Raw genomic sequence first — 17,701 nt, forward strand, 5'->3', positions numbered from 1 at the left:
CCGGCCATTCTTAGAAAAGACCTTGTATTTTGAAGACAAGTAGTGCTTACAAAGGTATTTTGCTTTCGAGTGAAGACATTGACAGTCCCATTCATATGGACATACTGTATGTACAGTTAATATCAAATTCACGCCCCGTACAACCCCCCCCCCAGACTGCACAGTCTTTACACAGTCCAAAATGACACATTATTCATCAAGTAAGAAAAGGCGAAGCTGCTCACATGCACAACTTCTTCATACAACATGGATTCACACCGCCATGTCAAATGAGTCCATGAAATAGTACAAAAAAAACAACACCGACTGAATGACAAGATTGATTTTTTTCCCCTGCTCTCGTCCCAAGAGTCAGAGGCTCCAAGTCTTCCAGCAGCCAGCTCCCATGTGGCGACGTCCAGCAGTCCCCGGGACACGCTGCCGTCGCCCCCCGGCCCACACCCGCGCCTCATACCGACGGCGCGGCAGTCAAGGGTGTCGGAGGGACGTTTAAGACACGCGGAAGACGACCGGGCTCCAGGCTCGCTGAACTGTCGCCGCTGAGCAGCTCGCAGCAGCTTCAGAAAATCTCCAGGCTCAGCAATTCTTCACAGAAGAAAGTCCCTGCTGTTTTCACGGACGGTGGAACCTGGAGAGTGAACCGGGCAGAGGAACAGCGTCAGGGGGGAAGTTCACACACGATGAAGCAGGGTGCCTTTGTCATCAAGCCTGGCTATAGCTCCGGTTATTAATAGGGTGCGTGGGGCTATTTTTAGCAGCCATTAAATGCACTGAGGGCCGGAGTGCTGCTCTCTACCCATCATCCTCTGGGTCACTCAGCTCACAGCAAGGAGCCCTCTTTTGCAAAGAAGCTTATGCAAAGATGCCGTTGCATTTTCCCATTTCAAAGTGCCAGGCGCTACATGCTGTCGAGAGGACAATCCCCACTACCCCCTCATTTAGCAGCACTCCCATCTATCTTTAGCTCCTCGGAGCTTCGCGGACGGCGAGCGGAGCTAAATTTAGCCGGCTGCTGCAGAGAATAGACCGCGCACGCGTTCCCCAGCGCACAGGACACACAGACGCGCAGCTCAGGACACCGACCTTGTCAGGTGTTTGCTGGAGGCGTGCACCTCCATCTCCGTGCTTTTGAACTCGTTCAGCTCTTTTCGGATGGCGGCCTGTGGGGAACGAGGGGAAAACGGCATTAGCGTGTCCCTAAGTGCATCTGGAGATTTAGTGAGTTAAGCCGGTAACGGCATCACGCGATGCCGGCGCTCTTGGAGTCTGGGGACTTTGATCAGCATCCTCAATAGTAAACCCATCGTGATCCCAGTGATCAGTGGGAGCATTCTGTGCCAGCGTTCACCCACCTTGTCCGCCGCCGAGAGCCGGGTCCAAGGCTTGTCTGCTCTCCTGTCGTAGTCCTGAGCTTTGGCCACCTCCACGTAGTCACTGAAGCGGATCAGAATCTTCCTGTCCCGCAGCTCGTCCACCGTGGGCCGCTGGTTGAGCTGGAACAGAAGAAGACGGGGGTTTCAAGCTGACCGCTACTGTGAGCGACTGTACGTGACATCAGGACGGAGGAGATCACGCACCTTCCTGTTCAGCCGCTGCTTGATCTCCCTCCTCTCCTCCTGCTCCGTCTGGTCATTTCTCTCTGGATCAAGACAACAGACACGTTAGACGTCTATATTTGAAGGATGCGCATATCATCTGCAACATTAAAATGCGGCGATGAGCAGTCGGGCGGTCGAGTAACGTCAATTACGCACTTTGAGCATTAGCGTTGTTTACGCGTTTATCGGAGCTTTTACAGCGTTTGTTAAGCTGAAAATATAATTTGGGTAAAGGGTTTTTGAAACAAACTGAACTTACGTTTGAGGATGTTCCGACTCTCCAGCTCCTCCACGTTCGGTCTCTGACTCAGTCTCCTGCGGAGAAACACCAGAACCACGTTTTGAACCATCGCGCCTTCAGCCGGACTCCGTCCCGTCTTTACACCGGCTGCAGCTTCTTGACTCGCGTTCTCGACAGGAACCCCCTATGTTTCCATCTCGCATCCAAACCGCGGCTGTGACGCTTGGGCAGAGGAGCTCCCCACATCTGGAACAGTCACACGAGCGGAGCGCGATTCCCCCGTTTGAGAAGACTCTACCGAATCACTCGCGGCTGTCGGGACGCTGCATCTCAGGAGCCGCCGCCGGGTTGCGTTCACTGTCCGCCGCCTCTCCTTTCTACTATCCAGCTCCGACTGCGGGCGCTTTTGAGCTGAGTCGTGATGGGCTGCTGAGGCGCGACTTCCCCAGTCTCCCTGGTTACTGCATACATAATGAGAGGGGCGGGGCTAGGGGATCTCACTCGCGGCATCCCCAACCTCCTCGTGATGTACACTGGGTCACTAGTGCATGATACTACGGCTAAAAATAAAATCTATTTTGGGGTTTAGAGAAATGACAATAACACGGAATGAAATACTCTTTATGATTTGCAGTGTTTTCTCAGAATCGCCTGAACATTCAGATCACACGAACCTTCTTTCATCACTATCAAAGCCTCCAAAAGGTCTCCAAAATCCAATATTTTCCCTGCGCCTGTGAACTATTCATACTTCGTATAAATAATAGATGTGAGCGGCACAGCATGTGGCAGGGCCCCTCCAGAGGTGGAAAGGACAGAGAGGCTGGAGAGCCGGCATCAGCACAGCGGGACCACCTTTATCCCCTGACTCAGGCAACACTGGACCCTTTACAGCGCGGTTCTGTAGGAGATCAAAGTTAGGTCACGCACGCTGTGACCCACACAAAGCAGCTCTGGTGGTGTCTAGTCAAACCTTCGCTAATATTATTAATGGAATCTTTTATTCCCGTGCCAGTACAGTTTGAACCTCGGCTAACGTTGAACAGCCTTCGTGTACAGACGCACAAAGGAGGCAGCGGCGTGTGACCGGGTTGTGTAACGAACGCTGAGCCGTTCCTGGTTCGAAGATGTGAAGAGTGGAACTCCACCTCCGCCCAGGCGCGTCTCAACACCGTCCGAGGGTCAGTGCGGCGAGGACTGGCATGTAACGAGCCTCTGCTCATCAACATGTGAGCGTGAGGAGTGGGACTGGAATGAAACGCAGGCGGTTGCAGCTGCGGCGCTCGGGTCGTTCCTGCCGCTCTCGATTCTTCACTTTCATGTACTGAGTGATTGGTCAGACATGTTCTGTCCTCATCCGCTGGAACATCGCCGCACGCTTTCATTTTGCTTCGGGAATTTAACGGGAATAAACAAGCTGAGAGACGAACTGTTCCCGCAGGTGCGACCGTGTTCGATTTTAAACTGATAAAACAGAAAATCACTTCTAGAGCCCCGGCGAACACGTACATCCACCGTATTATTGACCCGGCGGTTGTGTTGCTTAGCAACGACACCCGGTGTCTTTCTGCAGAAATTCTCACTTCTCCCTAGCAACACCGCGATGGGGATTTCACTGCTGTTCAGAACGGTGTGTGCCTCACAGACACTATCTGTGGCTATTTTTGTCTTTGCTGGTGAGCTGAATAATTCAGAAGTCACGGTCAATATTAAATCTCATTTTAGTAACAAAGCCAATTATTGCTTCGTGACTATAAGGACTCATAAAACTTAATGACTCTTTGCTACTCTCAGGTCACAGAAAACAGATTTCTTGGGGCGTTTCTGAAGTCATTGACTCACCAGATTAGACTTCTCCCCTATTGGTTTCTACAGTTTAATGCGATTTTAAAAGGTATCCCCAGAATTCAGTGATGACGCATGGACGCCCGCTGGCATCAGGGTTTCCGTTTCCCACTCAGGATGCTCTGGAATAAAACGCGCTAGAATAGAAAATCTGACTTTGTCAGCCAAGGGAGGGATACGAAATCCAGACAAAAGAACAAAAAATAAATCAAGTGGGCGGGTGAAGCCTTCAGTCTTTGATTTCACTTGCCAACTGTGCTTGAAGACAAAAGTGGCCGTTCCCAGCTTTCTTCTTGTTGCGAGTACAGTAGCAGGCGCCCACCTGCCCCTGCCCCCCCCCCCCGCCATTATTTCTGCTGATATAACCGCCTGACGAGGAAGGGAGTGCACAGGCAGATGCATTATTGAACAGAGTCAGGAGCTAAAATTAGAAACGGCACAGTGCGACTGCAGCACAAACGGCGCGGAGGGGGTCTCCAAAGATAGAAAAGTCATCCATCCCCGACACGCCCAACGGACAAGGTGTCACCCTCCGCTGCACCCCCCATGGCGTCCAGCGTTAGAAGCTGCCGATTGGATATGAACCCGAGTGTGAGGGAGTCATTTAGTACGAACGCCCGAGGGAAATCAGCTCTTTTTATGAGATGACACTTAGCTTCCGTTTAATATTCTCAGCTATATTTAACAAGGATTCCCCCCCAAAATGTCGCAGTGTGCTTTTAATGTGTACACACACACACACACAAACACACACACACACACACACACACACACACACACACACACACACACACAGCGCGATGGAAGCATGTGCTCCAGCTGAACTGCTGCTACAGAATGCTAATGATTTATTCAGAGCCTCAATCACGGATCGTGACAGCGGTTTTAACCCCACACGAGTCAAAGCTGCTGAACGGAACGGCACAACACCCTTCAGCAACGCAGCGCTTTCACTTGCATTTGACAGCATGAGGCCCACGACACAGCAGGGCTGGACTCCTTTTATCGTAAAGGTCCGTGCATGTCCAGGACCGGAGCCTTTACATAAGGAGCTGCTCCTCTCACGGCCGCGCTACAAGTAGAGCCTCTTTCCCACTGGCTGCAGTCGCGCTGCGTCCTCGCCCGGACGCCAAATGTTTACACCTTCCAAATAACGGAACGCTTTCGTACACGCGTCCTAACGACAGGCGGGAGCGGCTGCACCTCTCCGTCGTCTGCAGCCGCTCCTGCAGAAAGGTGTGGGCGGTGCGTCTGCCAGTTACTGTAGCAGGCGTTGCGCAACGTGGCGCCAGGCCCCTGTTTGACACAGTGCCGATAAAGAACCCGGAGCCTCGTGATGCGTCCACAGACACTACATTTCTCGTCTGCATCGGAAGAGGCCTTTATTAAAATCCAGACGGACGTCAGTGAGCTGAACTGAGCGACTTCCTGGAAGGGGCGTCTGTCTGTACTCGTTGCACCGTGGAAACGGCGAGAACATTGTGCGTATTTCAAAAGATTTCTCTTATGTAACTGACGCGATCAACAGAACAGATATGCAGAGCGTTTACATTTTCGCAGCTAAAGCAGTGCTCACATTCACGCTGTCCACATTGACAGATAAGAGCCACAAACAGGAAGTCTCTGCTTACTTGGCCAGTTTCATCTCGATCTGCTGGCGTATTTCCTGGCGCTCCTGGTCGCTCCGCGCCGGGAAGATGTTCCGGTCCTCCAGCTCCTGCTTGCTGGGCCGGTTTCTCAGTTTCACAGCCAGCAGCTCCTTCCTTAGCCTGCGAGGAAGCGTACCTGCAAGCGCACACGCGCACACGCATTAACGGCGCCGCCTCAGTCCCATCCGTCCCACATGTTCTCTCCTCTGAGGCCCGCGACCCACCCGAGATGACCGACTCGTTCCAGCCGTCCAGGTCGGTGGGGAGGCCCGAGGTGTTGGAGAAGCACTGGTCCAGCCGCACGTTCTCCTTGTTCTCCTCTGCCTCCTTCCGGGGCCAGTCGGACCCTCCGCCTCCCACGCAGCCGCCCACCAACGGCGACGTGTGGTGGTGGTGGTGGTTCTCAGAGCTGCAGGAGCGAGAGAGCCGCCCGTCGGGACACCACAGCTGAGGGGGGGAGCCCTGCTCACACCCTTCATGGACGCTGTGGAGCGCAAACAGGGCCCGCGTGGGATTATGGCTGAAAGTGGAGCTGAACCCCAGCTCAATTCAAAGGCCTCAGGGCCTGTGGACTCACCTCTCCTGCCTGTTTTTGGAAGCGAAGGCTCTCTGCAGCTCCTCCATAATGCAGCTGGGGGGCATGGGAGGATGCATCATATTGCCCAGATGTGGGGACCCTGAGGAATTGGCCAGGGGCCCTCGAAGAGGCAGAGTCATTGAAGCCAGACTCTCTGTGGCCCTGGGTGGAGGCTCCTTGGGGAGGTAGGAGTTGGGCAGGTGAGTGGGGAGCGAGACGGGGCCCGAATCTAAAAGCAGAAGAACCGTGGATTTGTTTTTTTTTGGTTTAAAGGTCATCGCTGCAGTTTTCATAGCTTGTGTTGTCTTAGTAAATCACTGGAGCCTGAGGCCTCAGCCACTCACCGTCTCCCGTGCTCAGCAGGGGCAAAAGCTTGGGAGGTACTTGGGGCGGGGAGGTTCCTGCAGGAGGCTCCTCCTCCTGCCTCTCATCCGCGTGCTCCCCCGCGTCCTGCAGCCCGTCGGGAAAGAGCCCGGCAGGGTGCAGCTGCTCGCCGGACTCCTCCTCCGGCCGCGGCGTGTTTTCCTCCACCTGGTCACAGTTCTGGAGCGAGGCTGCTGCTGCAGGACGTGAACGGAATGAAGATTATTGTGATCACACGTAGGAAAGTGAACAACTGTCACTAGTTTTGAGTTCATGAAATCATTTCAGTCCTGTACATCAGCATCATCCTATAAAACTGTTGTTTCTGCTTTTACAGGCTGTAGATGTCATTGACTTGACGTTGCTGCCCTCTATTGGCCGATAAATGAAACAACTATTTGTATAAACATTCTCTAATACAAAAAACCTGACAAGTAAACAAATAGTATTATAACTGTATTAGATGACTTGCAATTTCTCACAGCTGACCGTAGCTTTTTGAGATCTCTCACACTTGTAAAAACCTGCCAAAGACTCGTTCTCGCAGCAGAGTGTTTGGTGACCAGTGTTCTACCTGAGGCCGGGTTCTCCTCCTCAGGACCCAGGTACTCCACGCTGCTGACGGTGAGGTTGGGGTGAAGAGGTCCTCCGAACCCCCCCAGCAGGACGGCTCCATCGGAGCAGCAGCCCTGGGTGGGGGAGTTTGGGTCGTGGCATAGAAGACCGCTGGATAATGCTACATCTGTGCCACGGCCGGAGAGAAGAGATACGTGTTAGTTAGGGCTGAACAACACAACAACAACAAAAGATGTTTTGAGGATTCATGAAAGTGAACAGGTCCTAACTTCACAACATTTGAACTAAATTTTCAAGAACATTTCTCTAAAGTCTTCAAATACAGATGAAAGCTCTTTGCATATCTCTGCATTCACACCCTCTCATTGTGTTTCCTGAGGTGACTGATTAGAGCCGATGAGAACAAAGGTGCGAGTGCACCTGTTGTTGTGGAACCGGTACCTGTGGAACTCTGCTTGAGCTTCTCGTTTTTCTTTTTCCTCCACTTCCAGGGCTTGAAGATGCGCCCCAGCGTGGCCAGCTTGCTGTTGCGTCGTATGGGTGGAGTGTGGACGCCGGACACCAGGCAGCCCGTCCTCAGCACCCTCTGTTGGTCCACGAGCTCCACTGCAGAGACGGCGGACGGGGCGGTTTCAGGAGGATGGGGAAGGTGAGGGGAAGGGGGGGCAGAACACAATTAGTTTGCTCACCTTACTGAATAAACCATGATGGAGTCCAAGTGCTGTGAACGGATTCAATTAAAACAAGACTAATGCGATCAAGGCGCACTCTCCTATGTGATTTCCCTGCAAGTCCCTCCCACTGAGGCGCACGTCATTTCAAAATAAATGTCCCCCACAGCTCAAGTTTGGAGGGAATGTGGGAGCGTGCACAGACAGAACGAGCCTCGCGACGGCACGCGTCCAACAGGTGGAGGAGCTGCATCAGGCTGCGCATGCGTCCCAGTGTCACTCACTCACATGTTCTAGCAGCCTGTTCGCACGCGTGGAACCGCCGATAAATGTGATGCGAAACAACAGCACGCGGAAAAGAATCTCTCAGCAAATACATATTCACGCGATTGTCTCTGTAAATGTGAGCAGCTGCCCCGACCTCCTGCCCTCCCACGTTTTCACAGAGAGCCCTTTTTTGTCTTTGCAGGAAACGTATCAGTGAATGATGACTGTGACTCATAGCAGGCGCAGGATGGTTCCACAGACCCATTTGCTGCTGCTTTGCTCACCTCTAGTCAGAAAAGTGCAAAGAGAGGGGAGATGTGCGATAAATGTCATGTATTGAAGCCCTGAACCAGGCAACGTCTGCCTTCAGGAGGCTGATGTCTTTGTTCCAATATTCAGCTGAAGAAGAAGGAAGGATTGGTGATGGGGGGGGCGTTGGGCGAACGGTGGGGGTGGTTTGCAGAAAGGCTCGGGGTGTGATGTGGAGCACAGTGATGGAGGAGGGAGGATACAGCTGACTCCTTTTAGGCTTTGTTGCAGCTTCTTGCTATTTCCCTGAAGCACATGGGTGGAAAGTGTGCGCTGGTACTGATCGAAGGAGAACAGAGGAGGAGATGGGGAAAAAAATCAAAACAAAGAAGGGACAAACCAGGAAAAAGAGGGTGGAGGGCGGAAGGGAGGGTTCAGGGCTCAGATTATAACGGGTGATTTCCAGTCCTGGAAACAGGTCAGTTGACCACGTCCGCCCGTCTCATCGGGTCATCGTCAGTACCGTCACACATGCGGCGCTGCAGACACGGCGCCACGCGCACAATCCAGGTCAAGCTCGATGTAAACGCGCGGAGGGGGGGAAGAAAAAAGCTTAAAAATAAGGGGGAGTAGGAGGGGGGAGAGGCGTCTGTGCGAGAGGGAGAGAGAGATGTGTGTGTGCAGAGAGGCAGAGGAGGTGGGGTCAGGCCTGCTGCTGTTGCCATGGCGACCACGTCCAGATGCTGCCGCAGCAGTGGGAGCCAGCGGGAGGAGCGAGTCGGCCCGTAGCTTAGAGGGAAGAGGAACGAAGCCCCCTTCACAGGCACCGCGCGCCACATCTAAAGCTAGTGGCAGCCCCCAGTGCATTGTGGGTAGGCAGTGAAGCCACATGGAGGATGCATTTTGAAGGAGGGAAGGAGATTGGAGGAAGGGGGGGTGGGGTAGGGGGCAGGAGGAGGAGAAAAGGGGGATTCCAGGGAGAAGAGGCGAGAAAGGAGAGATGGAGGGGGCTGTTGCTATACGGAAGAGCTCGCAGGAGCGTCTGGGCTCGGCCAATCAGGAAGCAGCTATTTGTAATGCATATCAAGTAACTCTTCATTTTTCACAGAAGGAGTGGTTGTTCGGAGGAAATGACAGGAGTCCGGGTGGAGCCCAGGAATTAGACGGAAACACATGCACCAACACGGAGATTTGTTTTATCCGCCGGACGAGGACGCCGCGAAATGTGTGTCAGATAAGCATGAATTAACGGCACGCGCCACGCGGCCATGATGTGCGTTTCTAATTAATATGCTAATGCAAACAGGATTTATCAAATCCACGTGTCTCGCTGCAGTGAACCAATAGAGCGCCCGTCGTCGCCTGCACGCACAGTACGTGGGTGAATCCAATCAGGCGGCCGTGTCGCAGCTTCAGTTTAGGGAAGATTACATGAAAAAGCTAACGTGATTCATAAACTACCACGAAAACGCAGGCGAATGTTGGTTATTGTAATGCACGTCTATTCTGGAATAATGCAGCAGGAACAGGAAGGAGTCCAGGCGGAATAAAGTGGCCAGTGTGATAAAGTGAGTTGGCAAGAAAAGTGAAACGGAGCCTGTTAGTGCCACCAGGGACCACACCCCATTTAACCAGCCTGTCAGCAAATACAGCAGAGTATTTGCTGACCCCCCCCCCCCCCCCCCCCCCCCACACACACACACACAGTAGAGCACAGTAGATCTCACATCGTCTCATTATAATAATAATAATTCATAATGCTTTCTTCAATTAAACAGAAAATCTCTGCAGAACCCTCCATTCGCAGCCGCCGTTCTGTTGTGGATGTAGAGAACGTGAGAGCGGGGCCGAATGCAACGGGAAAATATTGTGACCTTTTCAGACTTGCTGTGAAAGGGAGTCACGCCGGGCGGCAGGAAATAATGGGCACCGCCGCGGTTTCAGGTGTTCGCTGGATCGCCTTCAGAACACAAACGAGCGCCTCATTGTGAACGCGGAACGGGGCGCGCGCGCGTGTGGAACCTCCGTCTCTGCAACGTGTTCAGCTTTAAACTGGAGCCGCCAGCTGCTGCTTTGGTCGATCTGTTTGTGGGCTGGAACTCTGGAGGAAGCTGCTCCAGACCCACAACTACTACAGAACGCTAGTGCCTGTATATGGTGGTACTTTCCTACCAGCAGCGATTTGATTTATGCCATGATTTATATCAGATGCTCCACTAAGATGGTAAACATGCTAAACATAACAGCATGATGACATGATTATTGTGAGATGAACAAACTAAAATTAGACTATGGCTGGAAGCACTGATGTGTCAGTAAGTGCAGCTCTGCACAGCTGCTACCTCAGTTATTATACTGTACCTCCTGCAAGTGCCTCTGAACTACAGTAAGCGCTCATCCTGCTCAACAGCAGCCCCTCCACTGCCTTTGTGCCCACGGGCCCCACGGAGCCTCGGCCTCTCCTTCCACCCAGGACTCTGACAATGTGTCCTTGAACGCACCACCCCCTCACGCCGCGCCAAGACGCCAGCTACGCTCCTCGTTTCTACGGGCGGTCGCACGTTGACTTGCTAAAGGGCAAAGCGGAGCGAATGAGCTCCTACTCAAAGCTAATGAGGCGTTGCTTATACAGCATCTGTAAAGAAATGCAGAACTCTTTCCCATAGAAAGAAACGTCCGTATTTTGACCTCATACTTGTAAAACTTGTTGAGATATTTGATCCTTGGAAAGGTTAATTACAAAATGGCAAATGGCATCAGGAGAAAACCACATGGCTTCAGACTAAGACTGAACCAGCTGAGTAGAAATGCACATTAAACTCAGTGGGCAGGTCACATCCATGCCCATTAATAACCAGGTGAAACACTCTCACAGTACTGTGGCTCTTACTGACAGACCTGGTCACTAGTCTGGGGGTGCGGTTTGGCCACATTTGACTGACATCGCTGGAAAGACAAGCAAACGACGCGCCGGCTGTCGGCGCCGTCCAATTCAGATGTCGCCCTGCGATTGTTATAGGGACGCGCACGTCATCACGTGCATCCAGGTGAGTCATTAACCCGTTAGCATGAACAGGCTAACGCCCTGGGGTCGACTTGAATCTGTCAAATGGAACCGGTACGGGTATGAATGGGAACACGCCCACGTGGCAACAACCGAAAAAAAGGCCAGACTGTCTGTCTGCAGCTGCCACATCCTCATCCACAACAGTGTGAAGACACAGTACGAGTCCAAAAACAAATGTGTCCCCAGTCTAAACTCCCGAAATAAGAAGCATCGTCCTTTCCATCACTTTTCTAAGGGGGTCAACCCTTGGTGGCTCCTGCTTCTGAATCATGTACCGCAGCTCATCTACTCACACAGATTGATTCAGCCCCTTTCATATCTTCAGGCAGCCTTGTGTCTAGAAAGAGTTTCCCAGTAGAAAGACTGTGACAGAAAGCCTTCATTGCGCCTAACGAGCGCTTTAAACTGTCCTTGAACAATGTTTTCCTCCCGCTCGCTCGATCTTTTCCGTCTTGCAGTCGATGCACAGGTGAGAAGCAGCAGCCGTGTGGGAGTTTTCAGTCAATGAGGCTGGTTACACACTCCGGAGGCAGCGTCAGGTGGGTGAGCAGCGCTGTGTAATTTATTCCTGTTACTTCCACTGATTCAGAACAAGCCCCCTGAAAAGGTGGCGCGCGTGAGGGAACGCGGCGTCTGCTCGCAGCGAGCGAGCGAGCGAGCGAGCGAGGGCGCGTGCGGGTGTTTTTGTGTCTGCGTCTGATGGAGAAGCCCACAGTCTCGGTCGCTCTGGAGGGAGGGGAACCCTCCGTGCTCCGCGAACGGGAGAGACGGAGGAGCAGCAGACGCCGCCGCCGTTTAAACCAGGAGAGGTATTCACAGCGCCGCAGGTGCGAAGCACTGGGGCCCATTAACACGACCTGATGCTAACAGCAGGCGCTGCAGCTAAAGCTAGCAAACGCTAGTAAAGCTGTGTTCAGATCCAACAGATCCAGCATCACTGCTGGTTTTGTGACTCAGTGCTTTTCTCTGTGACTTCTTTTTGCTGTGGACCTTCAGTTGTGTGACCGCACCGGCTTCGTTGAGGTCTCATCAAATGGGACGGGGGCAAGCGTTGATGAAGAAGTGGCCAGAAGCCACTCGCTCATCAATAATGGCCACAGCGTCTGTACTGGCCACTGCTCTAATAGCGGTTTTAATGGGATTGGATTAGAGCTTTTGGCTCACATTGGACGTATGGGATGATTAAATTAAATGGAACTTGTGCCTGGAGCTGCACAATGTGCTCTTCTCGTTAATGTGTCATCAGTGAAATAAAAAAGGAAAAAAAAAGTTGGGCCTCTGTCTCCAGTCTGGTCGAGTTGACGCGTCTGTGATCTGGCGCACGGAGCTCGGATCAGCTGCTGCGTGGCCTGGCGCTGTCCGTGGTGCTGAAACCCGCTCCTCCAGGCCCAAATCCCTCTCGTTTCACGCCCCGGTGCAGCTTAATTTGTTCGAATTATTCTCAGTAATGATCTCAAACACCTCACAGCAGCCCAGGGTTTAAACACAACTGCGTCTGACTCTGCTCCGGCAACGTGCTTACTGGCACACATTCCACCAACACAATGAAAAGCTTCGATTCATTTTGCTTTTACGAGCGCATTGCTTCTAGTACAGCTATTTGATATGGGTATGTATTTAATTTGCCATCTCCAGAGAGGAGTCCTGGTAGGGATGCTCAATAACAGTGTAAGTGTCTATCAAACAGTCACTCTGTGGAAGGACTCTGCCTTTGATTTAAAGCTTTTCTAACAGAGGCGCGCGCTTTAGCTGCTTGACCTTCTGCCTTCTCCTGATTGTGCTTTATGTTTCTATTTTCCAGACATGGGAACTTATCGGTAAAAAGGGGACTCATCATCGACCTTTGACTGAAGCCGACAGGTTCGCTGGGTTGAAGGGACACCCCAGTTATAAACAGGCAGAGATATACAATGAAATCATTTATCAAGGTTTGAAATGTATATTGGTTTTGAAAGAATGTAATTTGTTTGAACTTGGAACTATGAACATTAGTATGAAATGTCACCACTACGTCTTAGGGAAATAAAATGGAGTTGACTGTAATTAATATCCTAACTGCTTCATAGAGCTTTTGATTCAATGACCTGCCCTTTTTTGGTTCAGCTGTTCGCAGGTTTGTTCTATAAATACGTAACACCTGCCCAGCATCAAGCAGCAGCTGGACAGAGTTGGTGAGTAGCTGGTGAACATGATGGACCTGTGGCTCCTAATGAACCACATATGGCAATAAGGAAGGAAAAATTATTTTTTTTTGCGGTAATAATTCACATGTGTTTCAAATTCCCGCCCGCTGTTCTCCACACTGTCACGGTCTGTCCAGGGAGATGACAATGAGTGCAACAATGGTGCAAAAAAACAGGGTGGAACACGTTAAACCCAAGGTGTTTGTTTTCCGGGAGAAAATGAGAAAAGTCCCCGAGGAAGACATCACATAGAGGAAGGTGGAAGGTAGAGAGAGAGATTCAAAGCTCCTGATGTGGCCGCTTCGATAACTCCGTCCTCTTTTCTCTTCCTCTCCTGTAAAGTGTGTCTCCACCGCTGTCAAGCTCCTGATCCGCTGCCGCGTCCGCAGAGGGGTTCTGTTGACGCCGTATTTCTCTGGGCGGCTAAAAGGCGTCTGCCGGTCATCATCAGGAGGCAGAACGTTACAATGCGCACAACGTGTACGTGAAGTCCCAGAGGTATGAGACAAGAGATCGGTTTGGGATGTTTCGCCTGACGAAGCAAGAAATATGCAGACTAAAACATAAAAAAAAAATCACTACCTGAATAAATAATGAAAATAGCTGCAGTTCTGTCCATGAGGCAATAAAGGCGGGATTTGTCATTCAGCAGCAGCACGGAGTTGCTGCACAGGACAACATGCTTGAATCATGGCCAATCACAGGACTATTCAGTATAATAGTTCATAGCAATGAACTCCTCCTCCAATTATTCCCATCACCTTAGTGAGCAACGCTAACCTTCCCACACACTGTACGTTCACTGCTCCTCAATGACTGCATCAGTGTTAAACCATGCACAGAATCATCTGTAAAATGTACAGTGGTTGCGAGATTTACTTTTGTTCCTCGGTCTCAGCGACATCACTTAATAATGAAACCCATAAAAGTTTGATGATTTTGCCAGACTCTGGATGTCTGAGTGTTTTACTCGACTTCTCGTGCAGCTCCTGGGGACCTCTGTGCATCATAGCTCCCCAGTGGCTGCCGCCAACAGGTGGCCTTGAGTGAGTCACGGCCCCTTAAGGGTTCCCGTGACGAGTCTGGTGTGATTTACACCCCTGAACCTGAAAATAGGAGGTAAGAACGTCATCACTGGATGTTTGTTTTCATCTGACGATCACATCTAGCTACAGTACTGTATTGTTCCCCTTCACGATTTCTACAGAAATGAAGTATTAAATAAATCAAGCATTTGGAATTCAACTCAGAAGCAGCAGGTTCTGATACGTGAGAAGCTAGAACAAGTGCGTGTTGGTGTTTTTGCTCAGAGTCGATTTATTCCTAGGTTTTCATAATAGTTGAGAGTTAATTTAAAATGATGTGTATCTCCTCGTTTGTTTTAAACGAAGCCTTATTAAATGGGGACCACGTTATATAAAGAGCATTGAGTCACAGTTCCCCATATTTACTCATGGAGGCCGGAGCGTGAGATATTATGCACAAGACACCTCTCCGGTTGGGTTTGAGTCATCACCGCGCCTCAATTTCAGCTTAGTCAGAGTTTGATACATCTTATTTATTACAGGGTCTCAACTTATAGCTGCAGTCCTCCGAGATTCTCCCCATGTCAGCTCTAAAAGGATTATCCGGGTATCAATAAGGCCTGTGGAGACGGATGACACCTAATAAACATTGATCGATACGCGCTGGCGGGGGCGGGGTGGACACTTCTTCCACCACTGGACCGAGCGGTTCCGGGTCTTTGCGGCTTTAAGGCGAATTATGACAGGAGGAGGAGCAGTTGGTGATGGAATTAAGGTAAAATTCATCATAATGAATTTGTTGACAGCAAGGCGCTACCTGCACCCTATTCATGCCATTTGTAATGCTATTTCCATTCTACTCGTCCTAATGGGAGTCTGATGTCACTACTTTGAGGCTAAGTCTTCATCCCCTGCCCGTCTGGGGGGGTGCATCTCTGTTTAGGGCAGAACTATTACTTCATGGAGCGGAGCCCCGCTTGGATACGCTCCCTGTCCGCAGCGCTTCAAGGTGTCCTCTCCACCCCATTACCTTGGCCGACACTTCGCAATGACTCAGTGGAAATTTGAGTGAAAGTGACGTTCTATTAGCGGACTCATCCAAAGGGCCCTCGCCTCAGCAAACAGGCTAAACGCGCTCAAACGCAGCCGCGCCTGTGCGTGTACAGCGTGAGGACGTCTCCATCCAGACTCCCAGAGGCCGCTGTTCGGACCGTCCGAGGCGCCGTTCGGGTGAAAGCGTGGCTCCGGTTCCGGGGGTCAACTGGAACTGCGCTCCCCATCGAGTCCCGCCCCGGTGCTCAGCGGGCGCATGGACGCGGAGCCAGCTGCGAGCGCTGCCACTGTACAGTGTGTCGGGAGGAGAAAGGCGAGTCAGAGTAATCCTTTGGCAAAGGCTGGAGTCCCAGACGCAGATGACAGTGATGATCCACACGTGGGGGGAGGGGGGGGGGGGGCTTAGGTCGCGTTGTGTACTTTGGGCCGCCAGACACCGACATTGTTCTTGCACTAACAACTGTTCTTACTGTGTCTCTCAATCGCGTAGTGCATTCGGGCTGAAGACACTGACGGCGTTGTGCATTTTCCAGCATGTGGGGCCCGATAGCTGCTGCCGTGTTCACTCAGGTGTGTCAGGGACCCGGCGTGGCATTATCACATCCACTCACGTGCGAATGAAGTCATCCATAGGGGACTTCAACCCAGCATGGGTCTATTAAAAATGTGCCAAAGCCGCTTGATGAGTGCAGAGGGGTTTGATTTCAGAGGAGATGGGGAAAAACAGAAGAGTTGAAAGGTGAATGACAGCTCTTTTTTTTCTGAATCATTCACTGGAGCACTCTCCATGTGCGTAACTGTGTGTGGGTGTCGGCAATGACTCTTTCTAGGCCCACACAATGCGACCATAAATAGCCTCACTTACGTAAAAATGAAGAGTAAGAGGCATTTACAGAAAACACGTCGAAGAAGAAGAAGGAGCGCGAGAGGAGAAGCTGGAGCCGGAGTGGAAAGTGCAGCCCATGCTGCTCCCCGGTGTTCCTCTTATTAACCACCCATCAATTCATTACCACACACACAGACCTCGGAGAAATAAACACACACGGGCTCCATGTTGCAACGCGCACCTGCGCGAGCCATGGACTTCTAATGAGCGCGCGCGCGGCCGGGCATCGCCGCCCGTAGCCGACGTCACGTGCACGGCCGGACACCGGCCACCGATCTCACGGACATGGGTTCAGCATGGGAGCGAGAGGAGACGTCATGGCTGTCACTGTGCAGCGCCTGAGCCGCAACATGTGCACGGAACGTGGCCTCTTTTTTTTTTTTTTTTTGGCTGTTCACACAATGCAACACACCAAAAACCCCGCCGCGCAGCCAGAGCCCGTGTGATTCCAGGATCACCAGGCTCCAACGGTGACTCAGGAAAGACAACAAATGCGTTCGTCCCGGTGCTGATGGAGGGGGGGGGGGGCGGTGTCATCACGCACAAGTTAACCCTAATAGCTACTGTAAATTTTGCACGCGTTAATGTCATGTTAAACGGCCTGCACGCTGATACCTAGCTCACTATTTACAGTCAGCCCAACGGGCTACAGGCGTCTGTATAACGCGCAAACCTGGAGGAGGGCACGCGGCCATTCACTGACTGTGACATGCCACATTAATTTCCAATAAGACGCACCAATATTAGGTGTTACAGTCTGCATTTTACACGCAGCCACGCAGCCGTATGCGCTAATTCCTCTCCCCTTGACGTGCCGATACCCCACGGAGAACGCGAGGGTGCCTTTCGGAAACCGCTGCATCGCCCAGGAAGCGGCGGCACGCGAACACTTGCTATTACGGCGCACAAATGCCCAGACAATGACGCGTCCGTCTTACCTGTGCCGTGAGCCAAATCGATGCCCGGTTCGGTGAGTATGTTCGGGTCACTTTGAGATCTGCCTCGTTGCAGACAGCCGTCTAGTCCATCTGATGTAGCCATGAGGAGACGGCGCAGGAATCCTGAATAAAATATTGAAAACCCGAGCAGAGGCAGGCAAGGTCAGGAGGAATGCAGCGAGGGAGAGCGGATTTAATTCGCTCTGACAACAGCCGCTTTGAGCATCTACCAGGGAGCCATGGCTGAGCAGAAATTCCGTGTGTGCGTGTGTGTGTGTGTGTGTGTGTGTGTCTGGACTGTGTGCGCGGTGATGTTTGGATGTGGGAGGGGTGATGTGCCCCCGATGATTCCCGTTTTCCTTCTGCAGCAAATATTCATCTAAACCCTCAAAATATGCCGCACACGCTGACTTTACGGTGCTTTCGCCATTTTAAATAATTAAAATAATTATGCAGTCATATTATAATGATGCGTTCTCCCCTCGCGCCGTTTGCGTCGGGTCTGTGCGCATC

General features: G+C 51.7%; 1 protein-coding gene across 1 annotated transcript; it reads right to left on the reverse strand.

The window, feature by feature from the left end:
• Positions 1 to 7: 7 nt before the first annotated feature.
• Positions 8 to 17,465, reverse strand: phactr3a (phosphatase and actin regulator 3a). Its single transcript, XM_029157621.3, has 12 exons — positions 17,189 to 17,465; positions 7,291 to 7,455; positions 6,848 to 7,015; positions 6,255 to 6,470; positions 5,911 to 6,139; positions 5,558 to 5,817; positions 5,316 to 5,469; positions 1,858 to 1,913; positions 1,578 to 1,639; positions 1,353 to 1,493; positions 1,084 to 1,160; positions 8 to 628 (listed from the first exon to the last, which is right to left on the reverse strand). Exons 1-12 carry the CDS (start codon positions 17,289 to 17,291, stop codon positions 613 to 615), a joined length of 1,647 nt encoding a protein of 548 aa, XP_029013454.1. The 5' UTR covers positions 17,292 to 17,465; the 3' UTR covers positions 8 to 612.
• Positions 17,466 to 17,701: the final 236 nt, after the last annotated feature.

This window comes from Betta splendens, chromosome 7 (genome assembly GCF_900634795.4).
Source record: "Betta splendens chromosome 7, fBetSpl5.4, whole genome shotgun sequence".
Lineage (NCBI taxonomy): Eukaryota > Metazoa > Chordata > Actinopteri > Anabantiformes > Osphronemidae > Betta > Betta splendens.

Coding starts and splice junctions, on each gene's coding strand:
- phactr3a (XM_029157621.3), bottom strand. CDS start 17,291: ATGGCTACATCAGATGGACTAGACGGCTGTCTGCAACGAGGCAGATCT. Junction 6,471..6,847: donor GGAGGAGAACCCGGCCTCAG/GTAGAACACTGG, acceptor CACGTCCTGCAG/CAGCAGCCTCGCTCCAGAAC. Junction 1,161..1,352: donor GGCTCTCGGCGGCGGACAAG/GTGGGTGAACGC, acceptor CGTTCCCCACAG/GCCGCCATCCGAAAAGAGCT.